At 45.8% G+C, this 19,983-nt stretch overlaps 1 protein-coding gene across 1 annotated transcript; it reads left to right on the top strand.

Moving 5' to 3' along the window:
* Nucleotides 1–4,017: 4,017 nt before the first annotated feature.
* On the top strand, nucleotides 4,018–19,615 carry LOC106653828 (hemicentin-2-like). Its single transcript, XM_014373406.2, has 12 exons — nucleotides 4,018–4,960; nucleotides 7,340–7,478; nucleotides 10,008–10,216; nucleotides 10,299–10,625; nucleotides 11,220–11,365; nucleotides 13,045–13,198; nucleotides 13,878–14,008; nucleotides 14,600–14,759; nucleotides 15,031–15,433; nucleotides 16,277–16,494; nucleotides 16,594–16,997; nucleotides 17,078–19,615. Exons 1-12 carry the CDS (start codon nucleotides 4,753–4,755, stop codon nucleotides 17,189–17,191), a joined length of 2,613 nt encoding a protein of 870 aa, XP_014228892.1. The 5' UTR covers nucleotides 4,018–4,752; the 3' UTR covers nucleotides 17,192–19,615.
* Nucleotides 19,616–19,983: the final 368 nt, after the last annotated feature.

Here is a 19,983-nt window from a genome sequence, read left to right as displayed (position 1 = left end):
CAGGTAAAAAAAGGAGAGTGAGTGAGCGAGCGAGAGGGAGAAGAAGAGAAGATCCGAGTGCGCCTAGACGCCGCGTCGAGTTTTCAATTTGACGAATGTCGACGCGCACGAAGCTCGCTCGAGCGAGCTTATTTACTTATAAGTGCGCGCTACAGACGGGGTAAATTAGAAACGCCAGTGATATTGCTGCGGTTGAGGTGCACACAGAGACCGAGCAAACGCCCGATCCTCTTTGGCCGTTTAGACACTTGATGTATGTGTATCCTATGCGCGCTGGCCCTAGCAAATAATCATATCTATATCGCGCCAAGTCCATGACTAATGAGCTCCTCGTGTTTTGACTCGAGCGTCAGTCTTGATATTTGTTATATTGTTTTTTTTTTTGTTGTTTTGTTTATGCTCGTGTGCATACGTGTATGCTGCATGTATGTGCCCGTCAGTCATCGTCATTATAAGCTCCTCTCAAGAATGCGAAGCTATACAATGGCTGTACATAAGTATACGATATACAAGCGAAACAATGAGATATACATATATCGCATACGTGAGTGTGTGCAGATATGTGCAGCGCTAAATGCAGAAAGAAACGACGCCCATGACTCTATTTTTCTCAAAAGGTCATATTTATAACGGATTGAAACGTTACACTACTCGTGCGCATCGTCGTGTACGAATTTTCCTCTTTTTTCACCCATTTCTTTTTTTTTTCTATATTCAGCGACTTCGAAAAGAAAGAAATTATTATAAGCTGCTCACGCGAGCTAGCTGCAGCACATATGTGAGTCCGGCTGGCTGAGCACTTTTTCGAATTAGTCGTCGTCGCGCGCGCGCTCTTAATGCGGCACCGTTATGACGACGAACTGATTCTTTTTGTCGACTGGCGGAGCTTTATGTTCTCGCTAAAAAAAAAAGAAGAATAAAAGAAACGAGAATACGGTACACGCGATATAGCGCATATAGTATCGAAAACTTTCACTTTTTCTCGCGCGCGCCGTACGTACGGCTTATTTTCTAACTAGAGCTTGCGCAATTATAATTATAATCGAGCTTGCATAATAAAGCTTAGAATTATTATATAACACACTTTCTAGTCGGGGAGTGCAGCGAGCGAGTATAAGGACGTGTCACGCTTGCCCACATATAGCGGCAGGCACACACACAAATGTATATACTGCTCCTCACAATACCTCTCGCAGAGCCGAGCGCGCGCGGCACCTCACACGGGAGAGTTATGGCCAAAGTTGTGACAAAGACGCGCGTACACACACACACACATTTATGCACGCGTCTATGTACGCTTTAAAACCGCGCCTAGGCAAATTTATGCTTTTATTATATTATATTTTTATAGCGCAGTAGCTGCGACTCTTTTCGCGTCATCGCGTGCGAGAGAGAGAGAGAGAAAGCTCGAATAATACGCGCGCGCTGTGTGCTGCACTACTTTCAACAGTTATACGGCCCCATTGTTCATATTTTCTTGTATTCCTAGTCTTTGGCCTTCCTACCCCCTACCCCCCTCCGACTACGCACAGGCAGCGTTTGTCGCCTAACAAAGTGAATTGTTTAAACTTTATGCGGGTCGCAGCGCGCGAGGTACAGCGAGAAAAAGAGATATACCACGCGACGCACATGCACGTATACGTATCCGAGCGCGAGGAGTATAATGAGAGAGGGAGCTTGCAAGCTCGAGCTGTTATCTCCTTTTTTTTTTATATTGCAGTTTTCTCTCTTGCATCTCTCTCTCTCTCTTTGTTTTTGTCTTGCTGTACGTACGAAATGTCATTGTTGTATGTGTACGCATAATAACTGCTCTTTTGCCATGGCTTTTCCTTTATACTTTTTAACGCGCCAAGCGCGCGTACCCCCGAACTCGCGAGCGCGCGCGTTCACGAGAAATCGGATTGACTTTATTGCAACAAATCTCTCTGTGCTGGCTGCTGTCTCTCGATGCTCGTCGCCCATCCAAAAGCTCTCATCCGTGAGAGTAAAGCGCGTGTATTTTTCTCCGATAAAAGAGAGATACACAAGGCCTCCTTCTCGCGCTGCTCGTTTTTAGGGCTGCAGTTTAAGCGTGTATACATAAATCAGCGTCGATCGCGTCGTCGTGCTCTCTTTTACTCTCTCTCTCTCCCTCTCTGTCTTTCTCTCTCTATCTCTCGAGTCAAGAGGAAAAAGATTAATACTCGATGTTACGGTAACGCGAGCGAGCTTGCGAGTAAGCGAGGCTCTTCGTCGTCGTCGACGTCGCCGTCGCGTATATATAAAACGTCTATATTATAAGCCTCTTAGGCTGCGGCTGCGGGGCTGGTGCACAAAAAAAAAGGTAAGAAAGAAAGAAAAAAAATAGCTTATTGTGCGGATGGATAATCGCTCCGTGGCATTACGTTTTTATTATAAGAACTGAAAAAGAATTTCGAAGCGCGCGCCCGTGCGAACGTTTCGATTATTCCGCTATATCGATTCTGTGCGCGCGCGATATGGTTTATAACATAATACGCGATCCGATGTTCAATCAAACGTAGCATAACGAATCAATTATACGGCGTGACGCTTTCTTTCTTTTCTTTTCCTTTCCTTCCTCTTCTTTTTTTTCTTGTCTCGTTCATGATAGCACTTATTCCGATCGATTTGACAATCACTGCGCCGCTGAGAGATGAATCGAAAATGACGATATCCATTGTACATGATTTTCCGAGACGTATGTGATTAAACAAGGAGAGGCTCGAGACGAGGATCGTTGACGCGCGCAGTACAGCCAAGACGACGGAGGCGGTGGAGGCGACGCAAGTTTCGGTACATATGCCTTTCTCCTTAAATATATTTAGGAGCCCAGCATAAAGGGAGCATCCTTCGAGTACCCTCTCTCTCTCTCTCTCCTCTCTGTCTCTCTCTTTTCAGGCATGTCGACATCAAACTCCTTCCACCTAATACATCCTCGTCGCACATGCACGTACGTATATATCCACACGTCTACACGTTCGCAATATAAATTCCATATACACATACTTATACACAAAGACGCGTAGGCGAATATATAGATATATAATTTATCCTTTCTCTCGCTCATTCTCAACGATCGGAGAATCCAAAACGAGCAAAAAGTCCCTTTCTCCGGCTCTCTCCCTTCTTGGATGGCATATATAGCAACGTTGGTAGTAGTAGTTGTAGTAGTAGTAGTAGTAAAAGCTCTCGGCCGTCGTCGTGTGCCTCTGAGCGACGATGTCGGCGATTCCTGTAGCAGCAGCAGCGATGGTGGTGGCGGCTTCGGCGGCGGCGGCGGCGGCAGCGCAGTAGTACGAATCAACGCACGGCGCGCTTGGCGCTTTGGCAAATGGAGGCGAGCGCGCGCGCAGCAGCACAGGCTCCTATACACACGAGGGTATATATCGATCGCCGCCGCCACCACCACCACCAAAACCAGCAGCGGAGCACCTATACCACCTAGCATAGCGCAGCATGCGCGCCTAGCGTTTTGCCTCTCTCTCTCTCTCTCTCCTAACGCTTGCTGCCGTATATGTGCGTGTGTAGGAATACGGAGCGCCAAAAGCGACTCTGTGTGTGCGAGTGGGAGAGAGAGAGAGAAATCCTGCTGCACATCTCTCGGTGCGCGCGAGTTTGCTTCGCCAGTTCAGCTTTGGCTCTTCTGACTGTCTGATAAGTCATACAGGTATACATATATAGCAAGGCTCGCAGCAGCAGCAGCACGTTAATGTGTGCGCCAGCGCGTGTCTCTCTCGTACTCTGCCTCCTCCTCCTCTTTCTATAGAGTAGTATACACGTTCGTGCGTGTGCAGTGCGCGGGTGTGCGGCTCGATGTGCGAGGGACTGAGCGAGTCTCCGTAAGCACACTCCGCGAGCGAGGCACGGTGCACAGGTCGCGCGCACCAGCCAGCCAGCCTACCTCCGCGTCTCCGTCTCTGTCTCACTCGCTGCGTTCAGCTCCTCTCTGCAAGCAGCAGCAGCAGCAGCAGCAGCAGCCTGGCATATATATACCTGTATGATCATTAGCATGCAGTCTCGAGTGGATTTATCATTGCTATTTGTCGGGTCTTGAGCGGGTTATACGCGCGCCGCGTGTGTGTGTGTGTATGTACATATAGCAGTCGCGCAGCGCTGAGGCTGCTGTCGGGGTGGCTACACGTACGTACGTATCAAGTAAGAGAAAGAGAGACATGCATCAACGTGTACTACGATCCAGTTAGCAACTCCTCCTTGCAAGCGCTGCAACGACTAGGGCTCTTTCCCTTACGTACCAACAGTGCCGCTAGCTGTCGTGCAAGCTCCAGCCAAAGAAACAACCGACGCGAGCTTTTTGGGCTATGCGCTAGACTCTGTGCTTGCAAGCTTCCTGTGCCTCTATTATTGCCGATGGTCGTGCTTTAAAGTGCGCGTATCAGTGCATTGTTTTTTTTTTTTTTTTTTGTTGTGATTTTCCAATTGGAGGAAGGAAACTCGCTCGTCGATATCCTGTGTGCCGAATCGGCCGTGCGTGTCGATGAGTGGCCCCGTCGTTCGCGTTCGGGCAGCAGTGCATCCACATCGTCGTCGGCGACGACGCTCCGACTCTCGCCGTCCGCGACTCGAGTCCTTAAATGCTCGATAAGCCGCTGCTGCTCTCGCCTAGGCTGTTGCTGAAACAAGCGTCAGATGCTCGTCGTGCCGCTGCTGCTGATTCGTCAGTTGTTGTACCAGCACCGGCGGTAGCAAAACGACGACGACGACGATTACTAGGATTGTTGTGCAGCCGCTGCCATGGCCGCAGCTCGTCTCCTCACCACCGGCAGCAGCATAGCGGCAGCTCGTCCTGTCGCCGCTGCCGCTGCTGTTCGTCGCTCCAATACGCGTACGCTGGCGGTTCTGCCGGTCTTTCTGCTGGTCGGGCTGCAGCTGCTCGTGATCGTGGTGCCGACCTATCGGGTGACAGCCACGGGCAATTGGGAGCACGACGACGACGATCCAGGTGAGAGACAAACATAACTATAAGCTCATAGCTCTAGCTCGCGAGCTGGGCCACTTAATTATTGTACGCTCGATCGAGTCCTATTGTTGGAGAGCATAGCGCATATACGTGTATAATAGTGCTAGAGAGAGAGAGAGAGAGGAGGAAGCGGAGATAAAGAGCAGCAATTTCACTAGCTGCACGGTGCACTGGCAGTGGCGGCTGTGCAGAGCACCTATAGGTAGCGATATTATAGTCTGGGCGATGGCCGAGAGTTCGTTCAACCACCCCCCCGCGCGCCAAATGCAATGACTCCGCGACGAGGATATATATGTCTATCTACGCTATATACATACATACGTACGTATATATAAGCTGCGAGAGCAGAGAAATGTAACTCGCTATTCGCTCGCGCGCGCGGCCCGTTATAAGATTATATTATGTCATTACTCGAGTGAATTGCCAGCACCGCGACGCGTCGACGTCACTCTCTCTCTAACTCTCTCTCTCTCTCTCTCGTGCTTTATTCGCGCGGACCGCAATCGAGAAATTATGTCTTTTTCAGCGACTAGCCCCTATCCCACATACGTACATACATACGTATATATATAATAGCGATTGATCAACGGCCAATACAATTGTGCGTGTGCGGTCGATTTTCGCTTTAATATATATGCGCGCACCAGTCGAGTTCCGTGCATGTTACATAGCTATATATCCCGTCGCGCGCGAGTTAATGAATTCCCAAAGATATTTCAATCGAGTCTGCACCGCGAGATATACCATACATTATATACTCGCACGCACACACATGCTTCGTGCGTATATAATTTGTGACGCGACGAGCATTGCTTGATTAGAATATTGTTCGATCGCGCGATTGATATTATTGATGTATAATCAACCTGAAATTCGACTGTATATTATAATACATATACAATTAGTCGTCAAGAAAAATAATAAAGCTCACGGCACGTGACTATTGTACACTAAAGAGTGTGTCACGTGCGTTACGCTATACCTAGCAGTGTGCTCTGTGTAATAATTTGACGATTTAAATAAACAGGTTACGAACAAGCACCTATATGAAAACACCAGCCACGCGCCTCTGTGTGTGTCGAGTGTATGTACCTATACAACACTCAAAGTCTCTCCCTAGTTCTCGGTTAAAGCGGCGATGCTTCTCGTGGTCTACTTAATATTTTCCTCATAATAGATGCATAGCTCTCTTGGCTCGCGACCCTGAAATAATGTAAGCGAGCGCACGAGCCGCGGCGCGCACAATATTGGTATTGTAAGCTGATACAAAGAGGAATCTACCCCCCCGCGCGCTTTATATGTAATACGCATATAAATGCTATATAGCCCTTTGAGCGCCGGGTTGTCGGGCGCGCGAGCGAGGGGGACAGCATAATGAATTATTAAATCTCTATGTGTTATAATGTATATATAGCATCAAATATTTGTACATGATCGATAAATCGATTAAAGCTTTTTGAATATATGTACACACGGACACAGACACACACAGATAGGGCACATCGAACGGGCAAGATAATATCACGCACATCGATGCGCCCTCGCTCTCTCTCCCCCTAGTGCTAGCGTAGCTTTTGCAGAAGATGAAATTACGATATCCTTTGTGCGCGCAACCAACGCTGAATTCGCGCGCCGGAAGAAAGAAATGAAATTATTAATACAATGACGATAATTATCGGCCCCGTAATGCTCTCGGACACGTATAATGATGCTGCATACACGAGAGAGAGAACCTTGCAATTCGGTTAGTTTACGAGCTGCCGCTGCCTTTTTTTTTTAAATAACGAGCCCGCGTCGTATCGAATCGAACACTCGACCTTTTCGGGTATAATACAGAGGATATTTTTAAATCTTTGGATAATACGCGTAGAACGAGTATAAGCGTGTAATCTTTGTTCATCGCCTGGTACGTGTCCCCCTTTTGCTTCTTTTTTTTCTTCCTCTTTTCTTTATTATATTCGAAAACTCGCAGTCATTTTTTAATAGTTAAGAAAAACTTTTTTCTTGCCGGCTCGCTCACTCTCGCTCACTCTCTCTCTCTCTCGCTCAAGCTCATATACACAAGTGCGAAAACTTTGACGTTGGCTCGGGCTATGCATAATGTTTTAAAATTGTACAAGCTCGCTCAACTTATACGCCCGTACTACTAGCTCCCCTTTCTCTATCTCACTGCACAAGGCTTTGTTATAGTCAAATGCAATTTTTCCCCCCACTTGAGCTCGCGCGCGCCCGAGAGAGAAAAGAAAGAGAGAGAGAGAGAGAGAGAGAGAGGGAAAAACAAAACATGTTCATTTACGATTCGAAGAGAAAGCAAGAGGAAATAAGCGCTGATTCTTTTGTGTTTGTATTTGTGTGTTGCAGTGACGACGATCGATGTGAGCGCGGTGCTCGGCCGCACGGCATCCTTACCCTGTGACATTGAGCCCGAGCCGTCCAAGCGAGACGATCGAGTTTATATGGTCCTATGGTTTCGCGACACATCAGTCAAGCCGATTTACAGGTATGTATAACAACGTCGTCAAATTAGACGAGAGCTGCACTACTCTAGTCCGCCGCTCGAGTCGTCATATTCTGTGCAGTGCATTAAGCGCGCGAGCACATCAATTTTGAGAATTGTCGCAACAGCAGCAGCAAGAGCAGCAAAACTCGACTCTAGCTTCGTCGGACAAGTTGCAAGCTCGCTGCAAGCTCTCTTTTAGAATTCTTTTTCTCTCGACACAGAGCTGAGAGCTGTATACAGCTGTATACAGCTGTATACGCTCGTTCAAGCTGCAATCGCGAATTACTAATTCGAGTGAGAGCTTTTTCTTATGCTTTCTTCACGATTCTTGTTGTCAAAAGGCACGTGTGATAAATTATAAACTGCAGCATCGCTTCCGCAATGGCAGCTAGCAGCAGCAGCGGCGGCAAAAAGTGCATTTGTACGAAGGCGAAATGTATGTACAAAACGAAGGAAGTGACGCATGCAGTAAGAGAGGGAGGTCGAGCGAGGAACGAAGAAAAAGATCACGAAGCGAGAAAGCGAAAGGAAATAAGATTGAAAATTATTGCGCTGCACTTTCAAAGAAGGAGAGCGAGAGAGAATAACGCCTCGGCAATGACTGCATATACACACCTTTTTTCTTCTCTCTCTCTCTTTATTTCTTTTTATTTTCTACTAACTCGCTTTTTTATTCAGTCGGAAAAGTCCTGCCGCCTCCACCGTCCTCTACTTGCTGCGCGCGTACACATACATACACATATACCAAAGCGCGCATATACATGCCAATATACTTGCGTATCGAAAGTCGTTCGGCGAATAAATAGCGTAAAAGAAAGTTGTCTCATTATATGCGCGATTCGGTCCGTCTCTCTCGTACTACTGCAAGCTCGCGAGCGATTACACGAGTCTCGTAATTTTTGTCTCTCCTTCTTCCTTTTTTTTATCACTCACTCATATAAAAATGGTCTTTTTTATGCGCGCGGGCATTCGCCGGGTATTGAAAGCTCGCGGTGGGGCACCGTGTCTTCTTTTTCCTCGCTCGCAACCAAAAATTTTCTTTTCCACTTTATCCTCGGCTTTTGAATACGATCGCGCCTTTTTAAACCTCGCACACAGATATCCCGGCAGACGCATAAAATATTTCCTTTTCACCCGATGTGCGTGTGCTCGCGGATGATCGGTGTGCGCTACAGCCGCAGATACGATATGCACCCGCTTGCGCGCGTGTGTGGGTCTATCGTGGAGGAAATTTTTTTTCACCGCCCGCCCGCTCTCGCTCGCGAGCAATGTTGTACATGCATAAACGAGCATCGCTCACTCACCGATACAGAATGTGCAGAAACTCGGCTCTTCCTCTCTTCCTCTCTCTCTCTCTCTCTCTCTTACCCTCTGTGCCTATGAATGAGGGTAAAAAAATTGCAACCAGTTGAATCTGACACGAATCGCGGGAGCTTTTTTTCGCACTATCGCAAAGATTCGTTCTTTTTATTTTCCTGCTTTTGCTCTGTCTGTCTGTCTCTCTCTCTCTCCCTCTCTCCATCGCCGCTCGTTCAACGTGTACTAGGCTGCTATGCTTGCTGCTGCTGCTGCTGCTGCTGCGGGGATGCTTTTGCCAAAGTGTATATGCGAATATAACACGCGTGTACAACTTTTAAAAACTCGCTCTAGTTTTGCGCGTACGTACGTACCGCTACACATACTACATCTCGTGTATGTATCATATCTCTCTCCTGTATCGGGGGCTGGCTGGAAATAAAAAGCAAAAAAAAGCAAACGAGTACTACTCGGTCGATCATCGCTTTGAAGAGACTGTGCGGAAGCGATGATTTTTTCCCCTTCTCTATCTCCATCTCTATCTCGCTTTATCGTTTTTCTTTCAACGTATGCGTGTGCGTTGACTGTTGCTACTGCTGCGGTAAGGTAACGCACTAGGTCGGGGCAGGTTGAATTTTATTGAATCGCCGAGCGTCGGAGCATAGGTTATTCATGGTACATTTTCACTTTGAAAAATCCAAATATACGCACACACGTATGTATGTATAGGTGACACATATATGACACTCATACATGTCATAGGCAGTGTAAGATTATTACGATATATGCGCGGTGCCGTGTAACTCAATCCAGCTCGCGCGTCCAGTGGCAGTGGCAGTGGGCAACCCCTCTGGCCCCATCGCTACATATGTATCATACATATACAGATATGTATTTTAATACTTTCTGCCCGTTAAATCGCTTTGCACACAGCAACAGCAGTAGTAGCAGCAGCAGCAACAGACGTATCGAATGTCAGCTTATTTCTTTTATCTCCTCTCGCTTCTCGTTTTTATCCTCCGATATAGATATTGTATAGAGAAGCGGGAAATTCTGCGCGAGAGCTACCTCGAATATCTCTCTCCTCTATGTAGGCACTTGTGCTGCACCTGTGTCAATATCGGGGCTGTATAACACATTTATCATGCTGCTGTACTCGCGGCCGCTTATATTATATTCGCGTTCTCATACACGTGCATCGTGTGATATACAATATAATCGCTCGATTCGAAGCTTCGACGTGCGAGGCCGAGCGTTCAACAAGGCGCTCAATTGGTCGGACAACAACGCCATGGGTCCGAGGGCCTACTTCGTCACGCTTACCAAGCCGGCGGCCCTTCAGCTCGAGGCCGTCCAGCTCAACGACGAGGGCATCTACAGGTGCAGAGTGGACTTTAAGAATTCACCCACGAGAAATTATCAGGTCAATCTCACGGTCATCGGTGGGTACAAAATACGATCAACTATATAATCGCAAAACTCGAACGACAAATCTCATGCACGACGGGCTTTTCCTTTTTGCAGTTCCACCCCATCAATTGCTGATCTACGACAGTTCGGGGGCACAGGTGAAGACGACCGTCGGCCCGTACGAGGTCGGCCAGCAGTTCAGCCTGACGTGCGAGGTGCGCGGCGGCAAGCCCCGGCCCCAGGTGCGCTGGTACGGCAACGGCAAGGAGCTCAACGGCTCGCTCGACACGACGGCCGCTGGCAGCAATATCGTCGTGAACCGGATGCAGGTGTCGCATCTGCGCAGGGAGCATCTCAACGCGACCTACAGCTGTCAGGCGAGCAACGCCAACGTCAACCTCATGCTGCCGCTCGAGCAGTCCGTCCGACTCGACGTTTATCGTAACTATTATAATACACAGATATCGTTTCTTCGCTTTTGCGCGAGTTTTCGGAATCGGGCGAGCGCCAGGAATTGCCAAGCAGAGTTTACCCGAACGAATGATTTTTGCGTGGAAACGCGCGAAAGTTTTGCACGCTTTCCTTAGGATTGTTCTTCGAGCAAGCTTCGTGGAGCTTGCAGTACTTTACGTGACTATATTATTAAGAAAGAAAAACTTTGAATTTTCACATTTCTTTTTATTCTTAAATAGAGCTTGCGATAATGAAAAAAAATTTCGCTAATTTTTCCCTCTTTTTGGAAATTCATTGGCGTTACTCTTTTTACAATATGATGAATGTAACAAAGCTCGGCTCGGAACAAAGCTACATACGAACTTTGTTAGCGTGCATTCTTACAAAGGCTTCGCTCGATTATGTAACTTTCAAAAAAGGGATTACTCCCATTGTAGTTTCGAGGTGCTCGTATCTAATGCGAAAATCGAATGATCCGCGTTGGCGCACGCGTAAAAAAATGCTCGTCTGATAAAAAAAATTAATTAAAATTTGTTCTCCGCTCGTTCGTGAAATGCTGCCGTCATCGCAAAATGCAACCAGTGAAACCAGTTTCGGTGAAGATATTAACGAAACCGACGGTCATGGAAGCCGATCGGGACTATTCGATATCGTGCGAGGCCGAGGGATCCCATCCAAGTGCCAAGATCAGCTGGTTCGAGGGCCATACAGCCTTCAATAACGGCCGGGTAAGTTTCTTATATCAACAACAACAAGAGCAGCGAGCAAGTTGCTCGCTGTTGGTATATTATTCCTCGGCTTGCGATCTTGTGTAATGTATACGAGCCGCTGCTCCTTCTCTGTGTTGTACTGCATATATATACTGGTATAGGTACGCGCAGCAGTAGAGACTTTGACGTTACGCATGCTCAACGAGCTTTGAGCTATATAGATACATGCACGACGACGACGATGCTGCTGCTGCACACAGCTCGGTATATTGCAGGGCTTTACGGGTCGAGCGCAACAGTAGCCGCGCGCGCGTATATAGTCCTTTAGAATATGATGCGGTGTGGTCCACGGCCCCCGCCGCCTCCGACGCATCGCTTACATACATACAGCTGCAGAAAGCAGCAAATGCGATGATCTCGTATCTCTACGTTTGAGGAATATCGTATGACTCTATTATATACGTATAATCTCGGCTGGCCAAGCCTCGACTCGAGAGGGAGAGACGCACTGGGGGATGGTTAACGAGGCTTTATTGTTTACGCGCGCAGCGGAGAAAAATAATACGTGCGCCACGAGAGAGCCCGTATACAGCTATACGATATATACGACGAGAGATTTATGGGCTGGTCTTATTGATTTCGAGTGCGGCGACGACGACGACGACGACGAGGAGAGCTACGACACGCGAGAAGATTCGAAGCTCGAGAAGCGATTGTCAGCTCTCTCGAGATGCCTTCACTGCTTTATTAATTACACGTCCAATTAATTTGGAAAATAACCGACAGCTCGCCTATATCTCGACGTACTCTCGATAAAGGATCGAGTCCGTTTTTATCTTATATATATACCCCCGAATCGAAGCGCAAAATGCCTCTTGAATAGTAAATATATTATTTTTAGACATCTAGGACAGTCGACAATATACTTACGTCCTCTAGGTATTGTAAGAAATTGTCACCCAGAACCGCTGCCGTTGGCTTTATTATTTAATCCAGCTCACACCTTAGCTATTTCGCGTATTACGAGTCCTTCTCGTATACACACGGGTGCGCGCGGACCACGCGATCGATCAGAGAGGTGCTGCACTGAAATATAAATGTCCTGCCGAGTGGCGTATATTCGTGCAATTTTCAATAACCAACGGCGACGGCAGCATCGTTATGTTTTTATTTTCTCTCGCTCCTCTTCCTCGCGCGGCCGAGCCGCAGAGATGGAAGCGATAGATAAGCACCGCCGTTATGCACTCGCGGGCTCGCTTTGTCAAAAATCAGGTGAATCGATGCGCTCCGTGTGCCAAAAAGAAAAAAAGAACTTCCTCGTGAATGACTCCGACGTGGCGCGCAGTTATTCATAAGCCCCTCGCTGTGTGCGAGCTGCAGCGGAGCGTCGTCGTCGTCGTCGTGTCACACCTCCTCCTTACACTTTATACAGCCCCGCGCGCTGCACACCCTCGAAAGACAATCGAGACTAATCGTCGCCTCGATTATACACCAACAAAGCTCGAGCTCGTCGCGCTGCACTTACAATATAGACGTATAGAATCTTTGAAAGGTGTTGGCTCGAGTAGAGAAGAAAAGGAGCTCGCTATATATATATGCTACGCGGCGCAAGCTATGTGTGCTCTATATATTCTACATATAACGCCGTCTGCTTGTCTGTTTGTGTGCGTGCGTGTGGGTGTATGTGCATCATGCAGGTATCCGGAAGCGAGGGTCCAGGCATGCTGGTGCTGAGCACTTTGACTTTCGCCCCCCTACCAGAGGATCACGGCAAAATACTCAAGTGCCGGGGCGAGAATCCCGTGCTGCAAGCGCCTCATCTCGAAGACTCTTTTCACATGAACGTCGTCTGTGAGTATAGTAGTATATAATACACACACGAGCATACATGATTTTTCATTTTTCTTCTTCTTTTTTTTTTTTTTTTTTTTTTGTTATTTTGTATCGTGACGCGCGNTTTTTTTTTTTTTTTTTTTTTTTTTTTGTACCTCGGCCACGCGCGCATGCAATTCGCTATAACATAAAGAAGAAGAAACAAAAAAACAGAAAAAAAAAATAATTCACTATATGTACGGTCCGAAAAGCTCTTGAAAAACTTTAGCTAACATTTAGTTTTCTCTCTCTCTCTCTCTCTCTCTCTCTCTCTCTCTCTCTCTCTCTCTCTGGCGCGCGCTGCACTCACTCACTCACTCGCGTAACTTTTCATATATCTCTAAGCCTCGAACGTGACTCTATATAGCTCGCGAGAGCTTCGGTTTATATCTCCGCAAGACAGTTTGTACAACATGATGGACTGACTCTCTCGAGCAATTTTCATTTTTATATACAGCGCGCGCCAGAGAGAGAAAGAGAGAAAGAGTCGATCGCCTGCTACGTATATATGTGGAATTTCTCTTTTTTTTTGCGCGCGCGAGATTTTTTTCTTCTTTATCTGCGTGAATGGCAACAAAAAAAAACGAGGCAACAATTTCAAACTCACGTGTGTTATTTTATATATATGTGTGTGTCTGTACGTGTGTTTTTCTCGCAGTTCCACCGAAGGTACAATTAGAACTTGGCAGTACGCTACGAGCCGAGAACATCAAGGAGGGCGACGACGTCTACTTCGAGTGTAAGGTGCGCGCCAACCCCGAGCATCACAAGATCACTTGGCGACACAATGTGAGTCTTAATTGTCCTCCTCCCCCTATATATATAGCCAGCCAGCCACCCCCGCCTCATCTGAACGGCGCCGAAGCCACCGTTGCTCTTTTCTATTATAATGCCAACTGCACTTCTTCTTCTTTCTACTTCTTTACTTGTTCGCGTGTTGCGCGAATGCTCTTTTCTTCCTCTTATTTTTCTTCTATTTCTCGCTCCTTTCTTGCGCTCGATCGCCGTCGTTTCGAAGAATATGTTTTTTCTCGCCTCCTCGATACCGGAAAATATCGACAGACCTCATTGGGGCACGATAATTAATGCAGCTATTAAGTTTATTGTGTAATCAAAGGAAAAAATAATGCATTAATTTCATTTTCAATTCCGATGATTAAATTTCCCTTTAATAATTTAAATCATTCGCCACCGAATTGCGTGTAATGAAAAATCAATAATCCCCGAAGCCGCGCGCATCGCGCCGCCCGGCTGGCTTATTTTTCATTCATCAGCTCCCCGCCGTATAGAACGTAATTAAACAAATTACAAAACGACGATATATTTTTGTTCGCAAAATGAAAATTAAATAAAAAACTCAACACACATGCACGTCCACAGAATGGCGCACTGATGCAAAATTACTCGGCCGGCATAATAATGAGCACGCAGAGCCTCGTGCTGCAGCGAATCGAGCGAGAGAACGCTGGGAATTACACGTGTCTCGCCAGCAACGATCGGGGCGAAACGAGCAGTCCGACCGTCGCGCTCCGAGTACAATGTGAGTATATTCAATTATTATTTTTACTCCGGTGTACACGGCTGAGCAGCTTGTACCGCCGAGGCATGCAGCGAGCAAAAATAAATATCCAAATGACGAATTCATTCGAGTCCGTCGCTCGCTCTGTCTCTCTCGAGAGAGAGTCTAGACACGCTACAGCGCTAATTTTACGCAATAACCGACAACGTTACAACAAAATAAAAGTAAATAATTGTTGACGTGTGTGTGTGTGTGTGTGTGTGTGTGTGTGTGTGTGTGTGTGTGTGAGCAGTCGCGCCAATCTGCAAGAGCAAAGAGGTGACGATAATCGGCGCTTCGCTGGAGGAGTCGGTGCGCGTGCGCTGCGAGGTCGAGGCCGACCCGGCCGAGGTCGACTTCGTCTGGGAGTTCAACAATTCCGGGGAGAACTTCGAGGTGGCGCCGGCCCGCTTCGACGGCAACAACGGCACCACCAGCGAGCTCCTCTACACGCCGATGACGGAGCGCGATTACGGCGCGCTCACCTGCTGGGGCCGCAATCCCATCGGCAAGCAGGCCGCCCCCTGCGTCTATCAGATCATACCGGCGGTCAAGCCGAGCCCGCTCAGCAATTGCACCATCAAGACTGGATTGAACAATAGGAGCTTGGAGATACTCGACGTCGAGTGCATCGCCGGATACGACGGCGGACTTAGGTGAGTAGAACGCCTCTATCTCGTTGCCCTTCTATAATATGTAATGGCCGAAGATGAAAGGAAACCGAGAGAGCTAGGTTTCACATTTTTTGGTACTCTCGCATTTTTCGTGATCGTCAACTTGAAGGCCCATTACGTAAATTGAGGTATTGGTTGACATTGCATCGGATCGAACTTGATTAAATTTTGGCTTTTATGTTTTTCTTTATAGTAATCAGCTTCCGCAGGGCTCAGACCCTGTTGGAGTATTTTATTTCTGATGAAATTTTGTTCAATTTCAAATAAAAAAAGGTCCAAAATATTTTTTTCCTCGAGTCACTTTCAACTGATCCAGCAGACTTTAATAGCAATTACAGTTTCGAAATATTTCGACATATACAAGTTTTTTACTTTGACACTTGCAGATTTACAAAAAAAAGTACTCGCCATCTAGTGGTGGAACTTGAAAGTAATTGAAGATAAAGTGGTTGAAAAAATTGTTCAAAATTTTTTTCAACAGTTAATTTGTTATTTTCAGGTGATTTAAAATGCGCTCAATATCCGTAAAATGATTGTAGCACAAAAAGTGCCAAAATCGAGCCAATTAATGGGCATACCTTTTAAAACATTCTAAATAGTCATTTTTTAGTCATAGAGCCATTACACATGTTTAACATTTCTACCAGCGGTGGATGACATAAAAAACCGCAAGTTTTTCATGCCACCGCAAAAAAATTATTCAGGCAATTCGATTTCGCAGAGAATACAATATAATAGCTTACCCCTTATACATGCGATAGGTGTTAGGAACATTTTATTTTCTCGTCGTCGAATCTAATCCATCTATGGCTCGTGTATACACAGGCAAGAATTTCGCCTCGAGGTGTACGAAGTATCGACGGGCAAACTTAAGCTGAACATGTCGAGCTCGCTCGCGGACAGTCCCGTGTTTCGGCTGCCACTCATCGAGCTGCTGCCCTCGACGCACTTTTACTTGGCCGCCTACGCCGCCAACGCCAAAGGCAGGAGCGAAGTTGTCAGACTCGAGGACGTCGTACTGGGCGATCCCGACAAACACGCCGGTAAGTGCGCGGCTCTTTGCCGCAACTATGTACAGTTTATGCGCGCAAAAGTTGTAGCGTGAATTATAATCTCGTCGGAATTAACGCGCGCTCGAACAGAGAGTCCGGTGAACATGATCCCGCTGATCCTGCTGCTGGTCGGCTGCATCCTGGCCCTGGCCGTCACGGTGGTCTCGGTCGTGCTGATGATGTACCGGCGCCGCGGCAGCACCTCCCCGGTCCACATCGAGCCGTACATGAAGCAGCCCATCATCACGCCGCCGGACTCGCGCAACAACTCCATGCTGGACGTGGCGCACGGCGACCACACGTACTTCGTCGAGTACACCCTCAAGCAGGTGGCCGACTACCAGATCAACAATCAGCCGGACATCATACAGTCGCCGCAGGTCGACCAGGAGAAGATGAAGAAGGAGCCGCAGCTCTTCCTGCCCGTCAGGCCGGACACCCTGTTCGCCCCCTACGACCTGCACAAGCAGAGCTTGCAGAACAATCGATGCAGCGTGAGTATACTTTCGAGATAACGTTATCGTTCATTTTTTTCTATTTACAACACCGAAAATTGCATACGTGCGTGTTTCAGTTGAATCCGTTCTCGGCGAAGCTGTGGGAACCGATCAGCTTCAAAGCTGATCGCAATCTCATGAAGGAGATCATCATAGCCAATTCCATACCGGGGCCCGAGAGCTGCGTGTAAGTCGCGCACGCATCCGCAGCAGCAGCGGTCGCCGCACGCAATCTCATCGTACCACAACGATTTATAATAAAAAAAAAATGTATATTACAAAAAAAAGGAAACTACGAGATCGCAGTTGCTAGCTGCACACGGTAGCTGTTCGACCATGACGCGCGTACATTCGACCCCCTTTTCTTCTCCATTTTATCGCATCGTTGTACATAAAAATGGCCTACGCATCCGTATAGATCATCCGGCAGCAAATATCTTTTTCCTGTATTCATGGACTCCCCAACGCAACGCAACAAAACATATCAATGAAAATCGATATCATGGCATGAAAACGCACACACACACATAATCATCGCGAAATAAAATCGTTTCTATATTATATATAATGTCGCGTCGAGTGGTTTTTGCAGCGAGTCGGAACGAACGAAAAAGAACCATTATACGATATACATATAAAGCATAGAAAATATTTAAAATAAATTATTATGCAAGAGTTAGAGAAACGACGGGGACAATGTTACGTTATAAATAATATGAATAATTACGGAAAACCCGAGTGCAATATACATAACGATGAAAATTTATTTTGTGTCCGAGATAAGTGCGAGGCGGTAACACAATTTTCGTTTCTCAAAGTCCCGAGGTATATATAAATGCATAAATTATATACGTTATACTGTCCAAACACAAAGTCTACGTGCGTGTCCGTGCATAAACGCGTGTCCAAGAGTGTAAAAGAGCTCAACCTCTTTTTTTGTCATCTCATCGTTTTCGATGAAGTGTTAAGTGCACATACTCATTGACGGGCTGCCTCCTTTTTTTTTATTTATGAAATCTTGACCCGCACAACTGAGCACACATTGATTTTCTGAAATATAATATATATCGTTGCTCTATATTAAAAATCAATGGTGTAGTATTGGAAGAATTTAATTCGAGTTTTTAGCCTTCGCACATATCGAACAAATACTCAACACATCATACACACACACATTGGATTCAATGATGTAGAACGCCGCAAACAAATATTGTAGTAGCCTCGGTGAGATAGTGCGTGTAAAGTAGAGAGAGAATGAGTGAGTCTGTATGTGTAAACAATGTGTGAGCTCGTGAACTCTATATTGTGTAAATTAATGATTTATAAGCGCGTGCAAAAATTTCATTATCCTAACGTAGGCTAAAAAATAAGCATGGAAATAAATAAAAACTCAACTAGAAAGTTCTCTCCATTATACGTGTCTGGAGCTGCGATTGAATGATTAATCAGGCGGGTTGTAAAGTGATATAAGGCATAAGTAGTTAGTTATTAACGGGATATAATGAACTTAAATGAAAGATCGTTTCGTAGAAAGCACACACACATAATTCATGCAAAAACTCAATTTAGATTAATTATATCATTATATGATGTACATCGATTTATGAAACCGAGTACTTTTGAAAGTGTTCGCAAACAAAAAATGCGCATGATAAATATAAATATATAATACATGTATATCATCTAAAGAACAAGACTGCTTTTCAAAAAAAATAAATTGTAAAATAATCACCGTATAAGCACGTAATATATCACACATTCGGACCACATTTGTTACGCGATAATCCGAGCGATTCGTTTTTACATACGCGCAAACGTATATATAGTTATGTGGCAAAGAGGAATAAAAATAAAATACGCGCTGAGAAATTTACAGGGATGTTAGTTATCGATTATCATGCTTTTCTCGCGTTTTACGAGTGAGGATGAGAGAGGCCGAGAGAATGCGAAGGTGAGAGGTGAGAGTTTATTTATAATACTTTTGCCATTATCGACGTATTATGTAACACATATTCATGCTTCTAAAAACTACAACTGCCATGATTATTCTTCTTGTAATTGTGTGGATATGACTGAATTTCGCGTGCTTGTGAGAATGATAAATGACGTTTTTTTTTTCATAAAAAAGTTCCTATACATACACGCATAATTTGAGTTATTCGACCGACAAACTGATGGTTCTTGTTCTCGGTTTCCATTAGACGAATATTTGCTCCAATAGCTCTTACGTATAAATTATAAATAGAAATTTAATTAAGGGAGAAAAAAGTAAATCTATGTATTATACATGAAAATGCCCGTCAATGAATGATGAATGATGTTGCGCGTACGTAGAATATTTCTTACTGCTTAATTGAGCGCCGAAGTATCGACACGATATCAGTGACGCTATTAAGTATATAAAGTTAAAAAATAACAACATGGGTGTGTGTAATTTATTCGCTATTGATAAATGATAATGCAGGAAAACAACTGTAAAATTTTTTTAAAGAAAATACGAAAACGACGAAGATATCGATTTTTTGTAAAGAAAATGAATAAAAAATCAACCAAACAAATCTGTATAATACAAAAAAAGCGTAAGAAATTGTGAATAAATGTGAAGACAGCTTTAATACAAAAATTACCTTCTGCTTTTATTGACAAAAAGAGCCAAATCATAAAATATTCATCAAAAGACTTTGACGCGGGACGGCCGAGTCAAGGCAATGGGTAAGCAAAATGAGCAACCACTGCTGCACCGAGCCAGCACGTGGCAAATTTGCCAGTAAATGTATACAAGAGTTAAAAATAGGATAAAAAGAGCCGAGACGATCGCAGGATGTCTCAAGGCTTTTGTATAAAGTTGAAGCAGTAAATTGTCATCGCCGCAGATCTGCTCGAACGACAACGAGCAGGTGCAATCGTCGGCTATCCCCGAATCGTCCTCGCACGGTTTCAGGCAACAAGAGCAGCGTTTGCCAGGGCTACCACCGCAGTCGCT

Source organism: Trichogramma pretiosum, unplaced genomic scaffold (genome assembly GCF_000599845.2).
Source record: "Trichogramma pretiosum strain Unisexual culture from Peru unplaced genomic scaffold, Tpre_2.0 scaffold103, whole genome shotgun sequence".
NCBI lineage: Eukaryota > Metazoa > Arthropoda > Insecta > Hymenoptera > Trichogrammatidae > Trichogramma > Trichogramma pretiosum.
Note: the sequence above shows the minus strand (reverse complement) of the source record. Positions and strands in the feature narration are given on the sequence as shown.